General features: G+C 43.2%; 1 protein-coding gene across 1 annotated transcript in view; it reads right to left on the bottom strand.

Annotated features, from left to right (window-relative positions):
* Nucleotides 1-7,046, bottom strand: part of LOC130105372 (E3 ubiquitin-protein ligase SH3RF3-like) — a 149,480-nt gene extending 142,434 nt beyond the window's left edge. The window contains exon 1 of the mRNA XM_056271357.1: nt 6,530-7,046. Coding sequence (XP_056127332.1) covers nt 6,530-6,883 — 354 coding nt within the window. The 5' untranslated portion in view covers nt 6,884-7,046. The remainder of the gene's footprint in view (nt 1-6,529) is intronic.
* Nucleotides 7,047-15,070: the final 8,024 nt, after the last annotated feature.

Consider the following 15,070-nt stretch of genomic DNA (forward strand, 5'->3'; position numbering starts at 1 on the left):
TGGAGGAAGAGGACGAGGAGGCCGAGGGAGAGGGTGTGGAGTTGAAGAAGTTGGAGGAAGAGGGCGTGGAGTTGAAGAAGTTGGAGGAAGAGGACGAGGAGGCCGAGGGAGAGGACGTGGAGTTGAAGAAGTTGGAGGAAGAGGACGAGGAGGCCGAGGGAGAAGACGTGGAGTTGAAGAAGTTGGAGGAAGAGGGCGTGGAGTTGAAGAAGTTGGAGGAAGAGGACGAGGAGGCCGAGGGAGAGGACGTGGAGTTGAAGAAGTTGGAGGAAGAGGACGAGGAGGCCGAGGGAGAGGGTGTGGAGTTGAAGAAGTTGGAGGAAGAGGACGAGGAGGCCGAGGGAGAAGACGTGGAGTTGAAGAAGTTGGAGGAAGAGGACGAGGAGGCCGAGGGAGAAGACGTGGAGTTGAAGTTGGAGGAAGAGGACGTGGAGGTGAAGAAGTTGGAGGAAGAGGACGAGGAGGCCGAGGGAGAAGACGTGGAGTTGAAGAAGTTGGAGGAAGAGGACGAGGAGGCCGAGGGAGAAGACGTGGAGTTGAAGTTGGAGGAAGAGGACGTGGAGGTGAAGAAGTTGGAGGAAGAGGACGAGGAGGCCGAGGGAGAAGACGTGGAGTTGAAGAAGTTGGAGGAAGAGGGCGTGGAGTTAAAGAAGTTGGAGGAAGAGGACGAGGAGGCCGAGGGAGAGGACGTGGAGTTGAAGAGGTTGGAGGAAGAGGACGTGGAGTTGAAGAAGCTGGAGGAAGAGGACGAGGAGGCCGAGGGAGAGGACGTGGAGTTGAAGAAGTTGGAGGAAGAGGACGAGGAGGCCGAGGGAGAGGGTGTGGAGTTGAAGAAGTTGGAGGAAGAGGGCGTGGAGTTGAAGAAGTTGGAGGAAGAGGACGAGGAGGCCGAGGGAGAGGACGTGGAGTTGAAGAAGTTGGAGGAAGAGGCCCATACAACACTGCACACATTATAGCATTCCTGGAGACCTTACATGACATGCTCACTGTTCAGAGACCAGAGCATACCCGATATGTCATCATATGGGACAATGTTAGTTTCCATAGGGCTGCTTTGGTCCGCAACTGGTTTACAGATCACCCATTCTTCATGGCACTCAACCTCCCTCCATACTCTCCATTCTTAAATCCCATCGAGGAGTTCTTCTCTGCCTGGCGCTGGAAAGTGTACGACCGTCATCCTCATCAACAGGTAGCCCTTTTACAGGCAATGGAGGAGGCATGTGGAGATATTGACCAGGCATCATGTCAGGCCTGGATACGGCATTCAAGGAGATCTTTTCCCCGGTGCCTTGGACTGGAGGATATCGCATGCGATGTGGACGAAATTTTGTGGCCGGACCCAGAAAGACGACATGATGTAGGATGATTGGGTTTTTTTTGTGTGAAATTACTATTTTGTGTTCTGACTTTGTCTTGGTTTTGATGAGTGTGAATAAACACCAATACTTGAAGTTTGGATCCTTGTATGTTTACATGACACTATGACAAAAGTATGACCTCAAATTGACATCTGTACACAGAGAAAGCAAAAGCCAGATGTGTTTTGTATTCATACCATCAGTGTGTAGTTGGCACATTGTGTGCTTAATAGATGATGGCTTGTGTTTACTGTTTGATATACGAAAACACCATTTTTACGAAGGTGTGAAGATTTAATCTAGCTGTGTTCGCTTTTGCAAGAGAACTACAATGTTTTGATAATTGGGTGAAAGGTTTTCTTATTTGTGTGTAGAGTTTTGCAAAAATAGCTATTAGTTACAAAAAAATGTGCTTAAGCAATCAGAAAAAAAATGTAATTAAAGATTAATTAAAACAAATAAAAAAAATTAAAATAAATAAATAATTAATTCATAAATATTATTGAAATAAAAAATATGCATATTAATATAAATAATTTAATACATTTGTTTTTACCAACAAAACACAAATGTACAGCCGTCATTTGGAAGTTCCTAGCAGCATGAGCTGTCCTGGCATGCGCAGATGTGTGTTAATGTGTGTGTGTGTGTGTGTGTGGTGGGAAAGCGGAGCGGACACAGGCAAAAATCAAGCAGAAATACATGAGATTTGGTCCCGCTGTTCAGCCGAGCAACAATAAAGACATCTCTCAGCGGGTCAGCGGATTCAGTGTGTGTGTGTGTGTGTGTGTGTGAGACATCGGCTGTAGTGATGAATGAAGGAATGTTCCAGCGATGACACAAAACCAGCTCATCTCACTCTATCCAGAACAATACATCGAGAACATGCGATAGACACCTGTATGTTCAGTCCACCTCATGAAAACATCTTATTCTTACAAATAAAGCACACGAGTCATCATCAGAGACTGAGAGTCTGTGCCTAGTTTAATTATCAACGCCAGAAGAGTTATTGCAGGCAACATTTCTATGGGATATTTGATTGTAAGATCAGATCGATACAGAAATATGAGTCAGAACGAGATGAAGGGCTTTACCAACAGATGACTTGCATTTAACATGGTTTTTATGCTTTTGAAACCCCTAATGCATGATTTTACAATAACAGTATTTTACACCATTTCTCCTCTGTCTGCTATTTGCTTTAAACCCCAGTGAGTGAACAGTATACATCATATAAACAATGCATTATAAACGTTTTTTGAATGCATTTATTGTGCACCTTATAATGCATGATCTAATGAATTATTGTAACCACAGTTATAATGCATTATAATACCATTCAGAGCAAAACATGTGCGATTTAGTGCAGATGCTGATATTTATATGGACGAAAAGTTCTGATAGCTTGTAATCAATGAGATCTTTATAACAGTACATGCATATAAATATCAGTATACATCTGCCAATAATGTCTTAGTATGATATTTAAACACTTAGTTTTATGATCAAAGCTCTGTAGTTTTAAAACAAAGCAATGCAATACAATGATGATTGAGATATGAACAAATAAACCTTCCTCAAAAGCCTGATGATCATATTTGAAACTCATAATATTTATAATAAATGATGTCTGATAATCAAGTAAACCTTGATTCTCAGACAGTTGAATTTTACTAATAATATCAAAGTTATTCTTACGCGTATACTTGACAAAAACAGATTTCACAGTGGACGTATTAAAAGCATGTTATAGATTGTGTGCAACAGGTTTTTCCGAAACGTTTTGATCATGTTGATCATTAAAAGGCCTTAGGAATACGATACAGTAGCTTTACAGGGTTAATATTTCATGCAAATTTTATGAGAAGTTCTTAGCACATCAATTCTTCACCTAATTGTGTGTCTAATAGCCGTTTGTGGTGAATACTTCAGTGTGTGTGTGGCCACAGCTTCTCTCTGCAAAACATGAGGACGATCAATACGGGTTTATAATGGCAGTGTCTCATTGACCATCCATGAAGCCACGAAACACACTTTGCATTGCTTTTCATCAACGTGGAATCTGCACCTGCCATTCATAACATAATAAACTCATTGCATCATTGTATTTTAGATCATTTGGCGATGCTTTCAGCTACCAATACTCTCAGATCAGTGTAACATATGTTGCCATGTTTAAATGAATTCAGCCAATCTTCCCCCGACTTAGAAGCTATTTTCTGAGAGTCACACACACACACACACACACTCGCAGCGTCAGCAGAGTCTGTCCTCTGACCTGTGAGAGACATCAGCTCACACTGCGCCGCTCCTGTGGGACTGATGTGTGTGTTTGACCGCTTCAACACACACCAGCACAACAATAGACCAAGACAACAATGGCAGAGCATCTCAAAGAAACGTTTTACCATAGAAAACATCCTGCTACTATAGCAACAGCCGATCGCAGTTCACCAATAACATCATCGTGTCGTTTCTATGCTATAAATTATGAATAATTACATGCAATTTACCCTAAACCAAACATTTGAGTAAATACATGTAGTTAATTAACATTACTCAGTGCTTAACACTGACACCTTAAAATAAAGTGTAACCGACACGTCTGCTTATTCTTTATTATGACTGCTTTCCACATTATACATTAATAGTTCAATCACGGCACTATGGAATATAGATATTTACATTTATGCATTTATGCATTTAAAAGTAGGCCTGTCACAATTATTGATTAATCGTCTAATCATGGTCATTCGAATCTAATCACAATTATGTAGGATAACAGCAATAATTGTGCAATTAAATATTTTTTTATTTAATTCAAATTTTGCCAAAGTATTTATATATTATATTAAATACATTTTCACAGCCTCTTCCTCCATAAATAGTGTTTTAGGGTACGTTTACACAACAACGATGGACTAAAAACATGCGTTTTCCTTCAGCGATCAGAAGCGCTGTTCTGCTGTCAGGCCAGTAGGTGGCGATGTCACTGTGTAAAGAAACACTACACGTCTGTAGAATGAACACGTAATACACACGTGCATGACGTCACCGGTTTCACAAATTCGAGTTTTTGTAGTTTACACGGAGACGACGATGACGATATCGTTTTCAAAAACTTGCACTTTGAATCCCGTTTTCATTAGTTCGTGTTTTCAGGCCACAAGACGCCGCTGTCTAGGAACAACAAAACACATAAAAAGTTGAAAGCAGTGTCGCATAAATGGCCCCTAAATCATCCCATGATAATTTACTCATTAATTTACCACTGATCACACTTTAACATAGGAGGATTTTAACTATTGGAGGAACATGCGCACTTGATTCATTACAAGGAAAAAACAATAATCCATATTATAGTCATATACAAACTTTAAACCCCCATAATTGTGTACAAAACTAATTTCAAGCATCTAAGCAAAAGCCTTTAGATTAAAATATCTGATAATGAAAATGAATTCAGTGAAGTGCTCAAACTGTCGAGTGGTTCGTCACGTGTGTAAGAGCAGCAGCAACACTTCTGACACACACATTAATAACTGCAGCAGCGCTGGAGCTCATATCAGTTCATATTTCTAGTTTACATTAAGACACAGCTCATGCTTCATGCAGTGTCTCTATCAGCAGATCCAGCACAACACCGAGGAGCATCTCTGATCTCAGATCTGAGACGGAGCAGAGAGCAAATCAACTCTTGTGACGTCACCAAACTCGCTGACAGATGAAGACTTCCGCAGAAATCCCGCGCAATATTTATTACATAACGCAAAGATATGAAAGGCAAAAGAAGTTTGCTGTGCTATTTGGACTATATGCAGAATTTTTTCAAACTAGGGTCTGCAAGGAAATGACAGGAAAAACTGTAAAAAAAATAATTAAATTAATAAAAAGTCAAATAAATTAGTAAAAATATGATAAAAATAAATAAAAATAATAATGATTAATATTAATAAATAAATGTATTAAAAATAAATGTATACATTTATAAATATATATTTTATATTAGAAGAAAAAAATAGGCCTATTGACTAAAATAAATAAAATGTAAAAAGCAATATTATAAACTTTATATTATATTATATTGTAAATATTGACTAGAATAAATAAATATTAACTGATGCATTTATTAAAAATAAATAATTTGATTAAAATTAAACAAATAAATTTAACAGTAAATTACTGTAGTGAGTGGAAAATAATAATAATACTTAATAGAAACTCATTTTAGATCCATAATATTAATGTATAAATGTGGTGTTTATAAAAGATAGCTTTCTTTTCAATTTTAGGATGGGTGTCCCTGACTGACATCATGAGTATGATCATATTTAGGGGTCCATTGCATCTAAAAAGATTGAAAACACCTGTATAGCAACAGCTACATCATACTTGCACATGTGTTTTCTTAAGGTGCTCCAATAACCTTGGTTTTATTTAGAACTTCATTTAGAAAATCATTTTTCCAGTTTCCACAATTTCTCATCTCATCGCCATACATCTACATCACAGCACGAACCAATCAGAACCACACAAACCTGGACGGGGAGCCGCGCGTGCAAACGATAGAAAACACCTGCATGTATCTATAGCAACATGCAGTTACACATATTATACTTGCACTGTATCTACATTCACCATGTATTTTCTTTAGGAGCTCCAATAACCTTGGTTTCATTTAGAAAATCATATTTTACAGTGTAGTTACTCAATCCAAGTATACAGAAGCTTCTGGCAAACAAACACTCGACCTGAAACAGCACATGCGCTTCAATCAATCGATCAATTAATCAATCAAATCAAAACTTTATTACAGACTCAGGGTCCAATTTTTAAAACACACCCAACATATAAAACAACAACAACAAACGCGTTACAAAAATACCAGTGTTTCCACAATTCCCCATGTCATCAACAGCACAACACGAATCAATCAGAACCGCACAACCCTTGACCGGGAGCTGCGCGTGCACTGTATCTATTCCCCGTGTCATTTCTTAAGGAACTCCTTAACCTTGGTTTCATTTAAAAAAAATAATTTTGCACAGTGTAGTTTCTCAATCCAAGTACTGAAGCTTCTGGGAAACAAACACTCGACCTGCAACAGCACGTGCGCTTCACTCATCATCAACAGCACAGCACAGATCGATCAGAACCGCACAAACCTTGACCGGGGAGTTGCGTGTGGAGACGGGCAGGTCCCGCACAGTTGTGCCCGGGGGAGACGCCGATACTCCGGCCGCGCATCCCGCGAGCCCCGTCCTCCCTCCCCCGTTCTTTGGGCGCTGTTTAATCCCGTCCAGTAAGCGGACCAGCAGAATATTGGCCGGTAGATCGTCGACCGCGGAGTCCACTAGGATGCGGCACTCCGGGCAGCGCAGCTCGTGTCTGGAGCTCACGATGTTCTCGAGGCAGCGGCGGCAGAAGGTGTGCTGACAAGGCAGGACTTTAGCGCTCGTGTCCAGGCGCTCCAGACACACCGAACACTCCAGCAGATCCAGCAGAGACGACTCGTCCATGTTTGCATGCAGTGCGCAACGCTGTCGTTGACGCGGATCAAGTTAGCCTGCATGTGGTTATATTATATTAATGCACGGAGAACGCGTTGAGACATACCGACCGAGCGCTGGGAAGCGCGAGCGAGCGCGTCTGCTGCTGCTGCTCCTCGGTCTCTCTCTCACTCTCTCACTCTCTCTCTCTCTCTCTCTCTCTCTCTCTCACACACACACACACACAGCTGTGATGAATAGTGAGGTCATGCACGCACGCGCTATCAAGCGCGAGGTTCAAAAGCGCGTCATCATAAGGGCTGTTTGCCTGCAAAACTGTCGAATGAACTTGATTTGATTTGCGTTGGTGCTCCAGATTCCTCAAATCACACTGCGGTTTTACTGATCAGACGCAGCATTTCACCTGCTCGACCAGAAAACAGCTGAAAAATAAAATCACGTTGAAGGAGGGACTAGAGAGCCATATCTGGGCACTTAGCAACGCCCTAACAACTCATAGCAACGTTGCTACCGCATTGCAACACCCTAAGTATGTGATAGCAATCGGCATTTCTTTTTTGTGGCATTACGTAAATGATTTAAAGGGATTGTTCAGTCAAAACTGGAAATTCTGTCATTAAATAGCCTACTCATCTCAAGTCATTCCATCATTATATCAACTCAAACATCGGTTGTCATGTTTGAGCTTCAGCAAGAACCAATGAGGTTCATTCTCGTGTTACGCAGCACGTTTGGGCTTCTGCAAGAACCAATGAGGTTCATTCTCGTGTTACGCATCATGTTTGAGCTTCTGCAAGAACCAATGAGGTTCATTCTCGTGTTGCGCATCACATTTGAGCTTTAGCAGGAACCAATAAGGTTCATTCTCGTGTTACGCATCACGTTTGAGCTTCAGCAAGAACCAATGAGGATCATTCTCGTGTTACGCATCACGTTTGAGCTTCAGCAGGAACCAATAAGGTTCATTCTCGTGTTACGCAGCACGTTTGAGCTTCAGCAAGAACCAATGAGGATCATTCTCGTGTTACGCATCACGTTTGAGCTTCAGCAAGAACCAATGAGGATCATTCTCGTGTTACGCAGCACGTTTGAGCTTCAGCAGGAACCAATGAGGATCATTCTCGTGTTACGCATCACGTTTGAGCTTCTGCAAGAACCAATAAGGTTCATTCTCGTGTTACGCAGCACGTTTGAGCTTCAGCAAGAACCAATGAGGATCATTCTCGTGTTACGCAGCACGTTTGAGCTTCAGCAAGAACCAATGAGGTTCATTCTCGTGTTACGCATCACGTTTGAGCTTCAGCAAGAACCAATGAGGTTCATTCTCGTGTTACGCATCACGTTTGAGCTTCTGCAAGAACCAATGAGGTTCATTCTCGTGTTACGCAGCACGTTTGAGCTTCTGCAAGAACCAATGAGGTTCATTCTCGTGTTACGCATCACGTTTGAGCTTCTGCAAGAACCAATGAGGATCATTCTCGTGTTACGCAGCACGTTTGAGCTTCTGCAAGAACCAATGAGGTTCATTCTCGTGTTACGCATCACGTTTGAGCTTCTGCAAGAACCAATGAGGATCATTCTCGTGTTACGCATCACGTTTGAGCTTCTGCAAGAACCAATAAGGTTCATTCTCGTGTTACGCAGCACGTTTGAGCTTCAGCAAGAACCAATGAGGATCATTCTCGTGTTACGCAGCACGTTTGAGCTTCAGCAAGAACCAATGAGGTTCATTCTCGTGTTACGCATCACGTTTGAGCTTCAGCAAGAACCAATGAGGTTCATTCTCGTGTTACGCATCACGTTTGAGCTTCTGCAAGAACCAATGAGGTTCATTCTCGTGTTACGCAGCACGTTTGAGCTTCTGCAAGAACCAATGAGGTTCATTCTCGTGTTACGCATCACGTTTGAGCTTCTGCAAGAACCAATGAGGTTCATTCTCGTGTTACGCATCACGTTTGAGCTTCTGCAAGAACCAATGAGGTTCATTCTCGTGTTACGCATCACGTTTGAGCTTCTGCAAGAACCAATGAGGTTCATTCTCGTGTTACGCAGCACGTTTGAGCTTCTGCAAGAACCAATGAGGTTCATTCTCGTGTTACGCATCACGTTTGAGCTTCTGCAAGAACCAATGAGGTTCATTCTCGTGTTACGCATCACGTTTGAGCTTCTGCAAGAACCAATGAGGTTCATTCTCGTGTTACGCATCACGTTTGAGCTTCTGCAAGAACCAATGAGGTTCATTCTCGTGTTACGCAGCACGTTTGAGCTTCAGCAAGAACCAATAAGGTTCATTCTCGTGTTGCGCATCATGTTTGAGCTTCTGCAAGAACCAATGAGGTTCATTCTCGTGTTGCGCATCACATTTGAGCTTTAGCAGGAACCAATAAGGTTCATTCTCGTGTTACGCATCACGTTTGAGCTTCAGCAAGAACCAATGAGGTTCATTCTCGTGTTACGCATCATGTTTGAGCTTCTGCAAGAACCAATGAGGTTCATTCTCGTGTTGCGCATCACATTTGAGCTTTAGCAGGAACCAATAAGGTTCATTCTCGTGTTACGCATCACGTTTGAGCTTCAGCAAGAACCAATGAGGTTCATTCTCGTGTTACGCATCACGTTTGAGCTTCAGCAAGAACCAATGAGGATCATTCTCGTGTTACGCATCACGTTTGAGCTTCAGCAGGAACCAATAAGGTTCATTCTCGTGTTACGCAGCACGTTTGAGCTTCAGCAAGAACCAATGAGGATCATTCTCGTGTTACGCATCACGTTTGAGCTTCAGCAAGAACCAATGAGGATCATTCTCGTGTTACGCAGCACGTTTGAGCTTCAGCAGGAACCAATGAGGATCATTCTCGTGTTACGCATCACATTTGAGCTTTAGCAGGAACCAATAAGGTTCATTCTCGTGTTACGCATCACGTTTGAGCTTCAGCAAGAACCAATGAGGTTCATTCTCGTGTTACGCATCATGTTTGAGCTTCTGCAAGAACCAATGAGGTTCATTCTCGTGTTGCGCATCACATTTGAGCTTTAGCAGGAACCAATAAGGTTCATTCTCGTGTTACGCATCACGTTTGAGCTTCAGCAAGAACCAATGAGGTTCATTCTCGTGTTACGCATCACGTTTGAGCTTCAGCAAGAACCAATGAGGATCATTCTCGTGTTACGCATCACGTTTGAGCTTCAGCAGGAACCAATAAGGTTCATTCTCGTGTTACGCAGCACGTTTGAGCTTCAGCAAGTACCAATGAGGATCATTCTCGTGTTACGCATCACGTTTGAGCTTCAGCAAGAACCAATGAGGATCATTCTCGTGTTACGCAGCACGTTTGAGCTTCAGCAGGAACCAATGAGGATCATTCTCGTGTTACGCATCACGTTTGAGCTTCTGCAAGAACCAATAAGGTTCATTCTCGTGTTACGCAGCACGTTTGAGCTTCAGCAAGAACCAATGAGGATCATTCTCGTGTTACGCAGCACGTTTGAGCTTCAGCAAGAACCAATGAGGTTCATTCTCGTGTTACGCATCACGTTTGAGCTTCTGCAAGAACCAATGAGGTTCATTCTCGTGTTACGCAGCACGTTTGAGCTTCTGCAAGAACCAATGAGGTTCATTCTCGTGTTACGCATCACGTTTGAGCTTCTGCAAGAACCAATGAGGTTCATTCTCGTGTTACGCAGCACGTTTGAGCTTCTGCAAGAACCAATGAGGTTCATTCTCGTGTTACGCATCACGTTTGAGCTTCTGCAAGAACCAATGAGGTTCATTCTCGTGTTACGCAGCACGTTTGAGCTTCTGCAAGAACCAATGAGGTTCATTCTCGTGTTACGCATCACGTTTGAGCTTCTGCAAGAACCAATGAGGTTCATTCTCGTGTTACGCATCACGTTTGAGCTTCAGCCAGAACCAATGAGGATCATTCTCGTGTTACGCATCACGTTTGAGCTTCAGCAGGAACCAATAAGGTTCATTCTCGTGTTACGCAGCACGTTTGAGCTTCAGCAAGAACCAATGAGGATCATTCTCGTGTTACGCATCACGTTTGAGCTTCAGCAAGAACCAATGAGGATCATTCTCGTGTTACGCAGCACGTTTGAGCTTCAGCAGGAACCAATGAGGATCATTCTCGTGTTACGCATCACGTTTGAGCTTCTGCAAGAACCAATAAGGTTCATTCTCGTGTTACGCAGCACGTTTGAGCTTCAGCAAGAACCAATGAGGTTCATTCTCGTGTTACGCAGCACGTTTGAGCTTCTGCAAGAACCAATAAGGTTCATTCTCGTGTTACGCAGCACGTTTGAGCTTCAGCAAGAACCAATGAGGTTCATTCTCGTGTTACGCAGCACGTTTGAGCTTCAGCAAGAACCAATAAGGTTCATTCTCGTGTTACGCAGCACGTTTGAGCTTCAGCAAGAACCAATGAGGTTCATTCTCGTGTTACGCAGCACGTTTGAGCTTCTGCAAGAACCAATAAGGTTCATTCTCGTGTTACGCAGCACGTTTGAGCTTCAGCAAGAACCAATGAGGTTCATTCTCGTGTTACGCATCACGTTTGAGCTTCTGCAAGAACCAATGAGGTTCATTCTCGTGTTACGCATCACGTTTGAGCTTCAGCAAGAACCAATGAGGTTCATTCTCGTGTTACGCAGCACGTTTGAGCTTCTGCAAGAACCAATGAGGTTCATTCTCGTGTTACGCAGCACGTTTGAGCTTCAGCAAGAACCAATGAGGTTCATTCTTGTGTTACGCATCACGTTTGAGCTTCAGCAAGAACCAATGAGGTTCATTCTCGTGTTACGCATCACGTTTGAGCTTCTGCAAGAACCAATGAGGTTCATTCTCGTGTTACGCATCACGTTTGAGCTTCAGCAAGAACCAATGAGGTTCATTCTCGTGTTACGCAGCACGTTTGAGCTTCTGCAAGAACCAATGAGGTTCATTCTCGTGTTACGCATCACGTTTGAGCTTCTGCAAGAACCAATGAGGTTCATTCTCGTGTTACGCATCACGTTTGAGCTTCAGCAAGAACCAATGAGGTTCATTCTCGTGTTACGCAGCACGTTTGAGCTTCAGCAAGAACCAATGAGGTTCATTCTCGTGTTACGCAGCACGTTTGAGCTTCTGCAAGAACCAATAAGGTTCATTCTTGTGTTACGCAGCACGTTTGAGCTTCAGCAAGAACCAATGAGGTTCATTCTCGTGTTACGCATCACGTTTGAGCTTCTGCAAGAACCAATGAGGTTCATTCTCGTGTTACGCATCACGTTTGAGCTTCAGCAAGAACCAATGAGGTTCATTCTCGTGTTACGCAGCACGTTTGAGCTTCTGCAAGAACCAATGAGGTTCATTCTCGTGTTACGCAGCACGTTTGAGCTTTTGCAAGAACCAATGAGGTTCATTCTCGTGTTACGCATCACGTTTGAGCTTCTGCAAGAACCAATGAGGTTCATTCTCGTGTTACGCATCACGTTTGAGCTTCAGCAAGAACCAATGAGGTTCATTCTCGTGTTACGCATCACATTTGAGCTTCAGCAAGAACCAATAAGGTTCATTCTCGTGTTACGCAGCACGTTTGAGCTTCAGCAAGAACCAATGAGGTTCATTCTCGTGTTACGCAGCACGTTTGAGCTTCTGCAAGAACCAATAAGGTTCATTCTCGTGTTACGCAGCACGTTTGAGCTTCAGCAAGAACCAATGAGATTCATTCTCGTGTTACGCAGCACGTTTGAGCTTCAGCAAGAACCAATAAGGTTCATTCTCGTGTTACGCAGCACGTTTGGGATTCTGCAAGAACCAATGAGGTTCATTCTCGTGTTACGCATCATGTTTGAGCTTCTGCAAGAACCAATGAGGTTCATTCTCGTGTTGCGCATCACATTTGAGCTTTAGCAGGAACCAATAAGGTTCATTCTCGTGTTACGCATCACGTTTGAGCTTCAGCAAGAACCAATGAGGTTCATTCTCGTGTTACGCATCACGTTTGAGCTTCAGCAAGAACCAATGAGGATCATTCTCGTGTTACGCATCACGTTTGAGCTTCAGCAGGAACCAATAAGGTTCATTCTCGTGTTACGCAGCACGTTTGAGCTTCAGCAAGAACCAATGAGGATCATTCTCGTGTTACGCATCACGTTTGAGCTTCAGCAAGAACCAATGAGGATCATTCTCGTGTTACGCAGCACGTTTGAGCTTCAGCAGGAACCAATGAGGATCATTCTCGTGTTACGCATCACATTTGAGCTTTAGCAGGAACCAATAAGGTTCATTCTCGTGTTACGCATCACGTTTGAGCTTCAGCAAGAACCAATGAGGTTCATTCTCGTGTTACGCATCATGTTTGAGCTTCTGCAAGAACCAATGAGGTTCATTCTCGTGTTGCGCATCACATTTGAGCTTTAGCAGGAACCAATAAGGTTCATTCTCGTGTTACGCATCACGTTTGAGCTTCAGCAAGAACCAATGAGGTTCATTCTCGTGTTACGCATCACGTTTGAGCTTCAGCAAGAACCAATGAGGATCATTCTCGTGTTACGCATCACGTTTGAGCTTCAGCAGGAACCAATAAGGTTCATTCTCGTGTTACGCAGCACGTTTGAGCTTCAGCAAGAACCAATGAGGATCATTCTCGTGTTACGCAGCACGTTTGAGCTTCTGCAAGAACCAATAAGGTTCATTCTCGTGTTACGCAGCACGTTTGAGCTTCAGCAAGAACCAATGAGGTTCATTCTCGTGTTACGCAGCACGTTTGAGCTTCAGCAAGAACCAATAAGGTTCATTCTCGTGTTACGCAGCACGTTTGAGCTTCAGCAAGAACCAATGAGGTTCATTCTCGTGTTACGCATCACGTTTGAGCTTCTGCAAGAACCAATGAGGTTCATTCTCGTGTTACGCAGCACGTTTGAGCTTCAGCAAGAACCAATGAGGTTCATTTTCGTGTTACGCATCACGTTTGAGCTTCTGCAAGAACCAATGAGGTTCATTCTCGTGTTACGCATCACGTTTGAGCTTCAGCAGGAACCAATAAGGTTCATTCTCGTGTTACGCAGCACGTTTGAGCTTCTGCAAGAACCAATGAGGTTCATTCTCGTGTTACGCATCACGTTTGAGCTTCTGCAAGAACCAATGAGGTTCATTCTCGTGTTACGCATCACGTTTGAGCTTCTGCAAGAACCAATGAGGTTCATTCTCGTGTTACGCATCACGTTTGAGCTTCTGCAAGAACCAATGAGCTTCATTCTCGTGTTACGCATCACGTTTGAGCTTCAGCAGGAACCAATGAGGTTCATTCTCGTGTTACGCATCACGTTTGAGCTTCTGCAGGAACCAATGAGGTTCATTCTCGTGTTACGCATCACGTTTGAGCTTCTGCAAGAACCAATGAGGTTCATTCTCGTGTTACGCATCACGTTTGAGCTTCTGCAAGAACCAATGAGGTTCATTCTCGTGTTACGCATCACGTTTGAGCTTCTGCAAGAACCAATGAGGTTCATTCTCGTGTTACGCATCACGTTTGAGCTTCTGCAAGAACCAATGAGGTTCATTCTCGTGTTACGCATCACGTTTGAGCTTCAGCAGGAACCAATGAGGTTCATTCTCGTGTTACGCATCACGTTTGAGCTTCTGCAGGAACCAATGAGGTTCATTCTCGTGTTACGCATCACGTTTGAGCTTCTGCAAGAACCAATGAGGTTCATTCTCGTGTTACGCATCACGTTTGAGCTTCAGCAGGAACCAATGAGGTTCATTCTCGTGTTACGCATCACGTTTGAGCTTCAGCAAGAACCAATGAGGATCATTCTCGTGTTACGCATCACGTTTGAGCTTCTGCAGGAACCAATGAGGATCATTCTCGTGTTACGCATCACGTTTGAGCTTCAGCAGGAACCAATGAGGTTCATTCTCGTGTTACGCAGCACGTTTGAGCTTCAGCAAGAACCAATGAGGATCATTCTCGTGTTACGCATCACGTTTGAGCTTCTGCAAGAACCAATGAGGTTCATTCTCGTGTTACGCAGCACGTTTGAGCTTCAGCAAGAACCAATGAGGTTCATTCTCGTGTTACGCAGCACGTTTGAGCTTCTGCAAGAACCAATGAGGATCATTCTCGTGTTATGCAGCACGTTTGAGCTTCTGCAAGAACCAATGAGGATCATTCTCGTGTTACGCATCACGTTTGAGCTTCAGCAGGAACC

This window comes from Rhinichthys klamathensis, unplaced genomic scaffold (genome assembly GCF_029890125.1).
Source record: "Rhinichthys klamathensis goyatoka isolate OS25496 unplaced genomic scaffold, OSU_Roscu_1.1 h1tg000318l_1, whole genome shotgun sequence".
Lineage (NCBI taxonomy): Eukaryota > Metazoa > Chordata > Actinopteri > Cypriniformes > Leuciscidae > Rhinichthys > Rhinichthys klamathensis.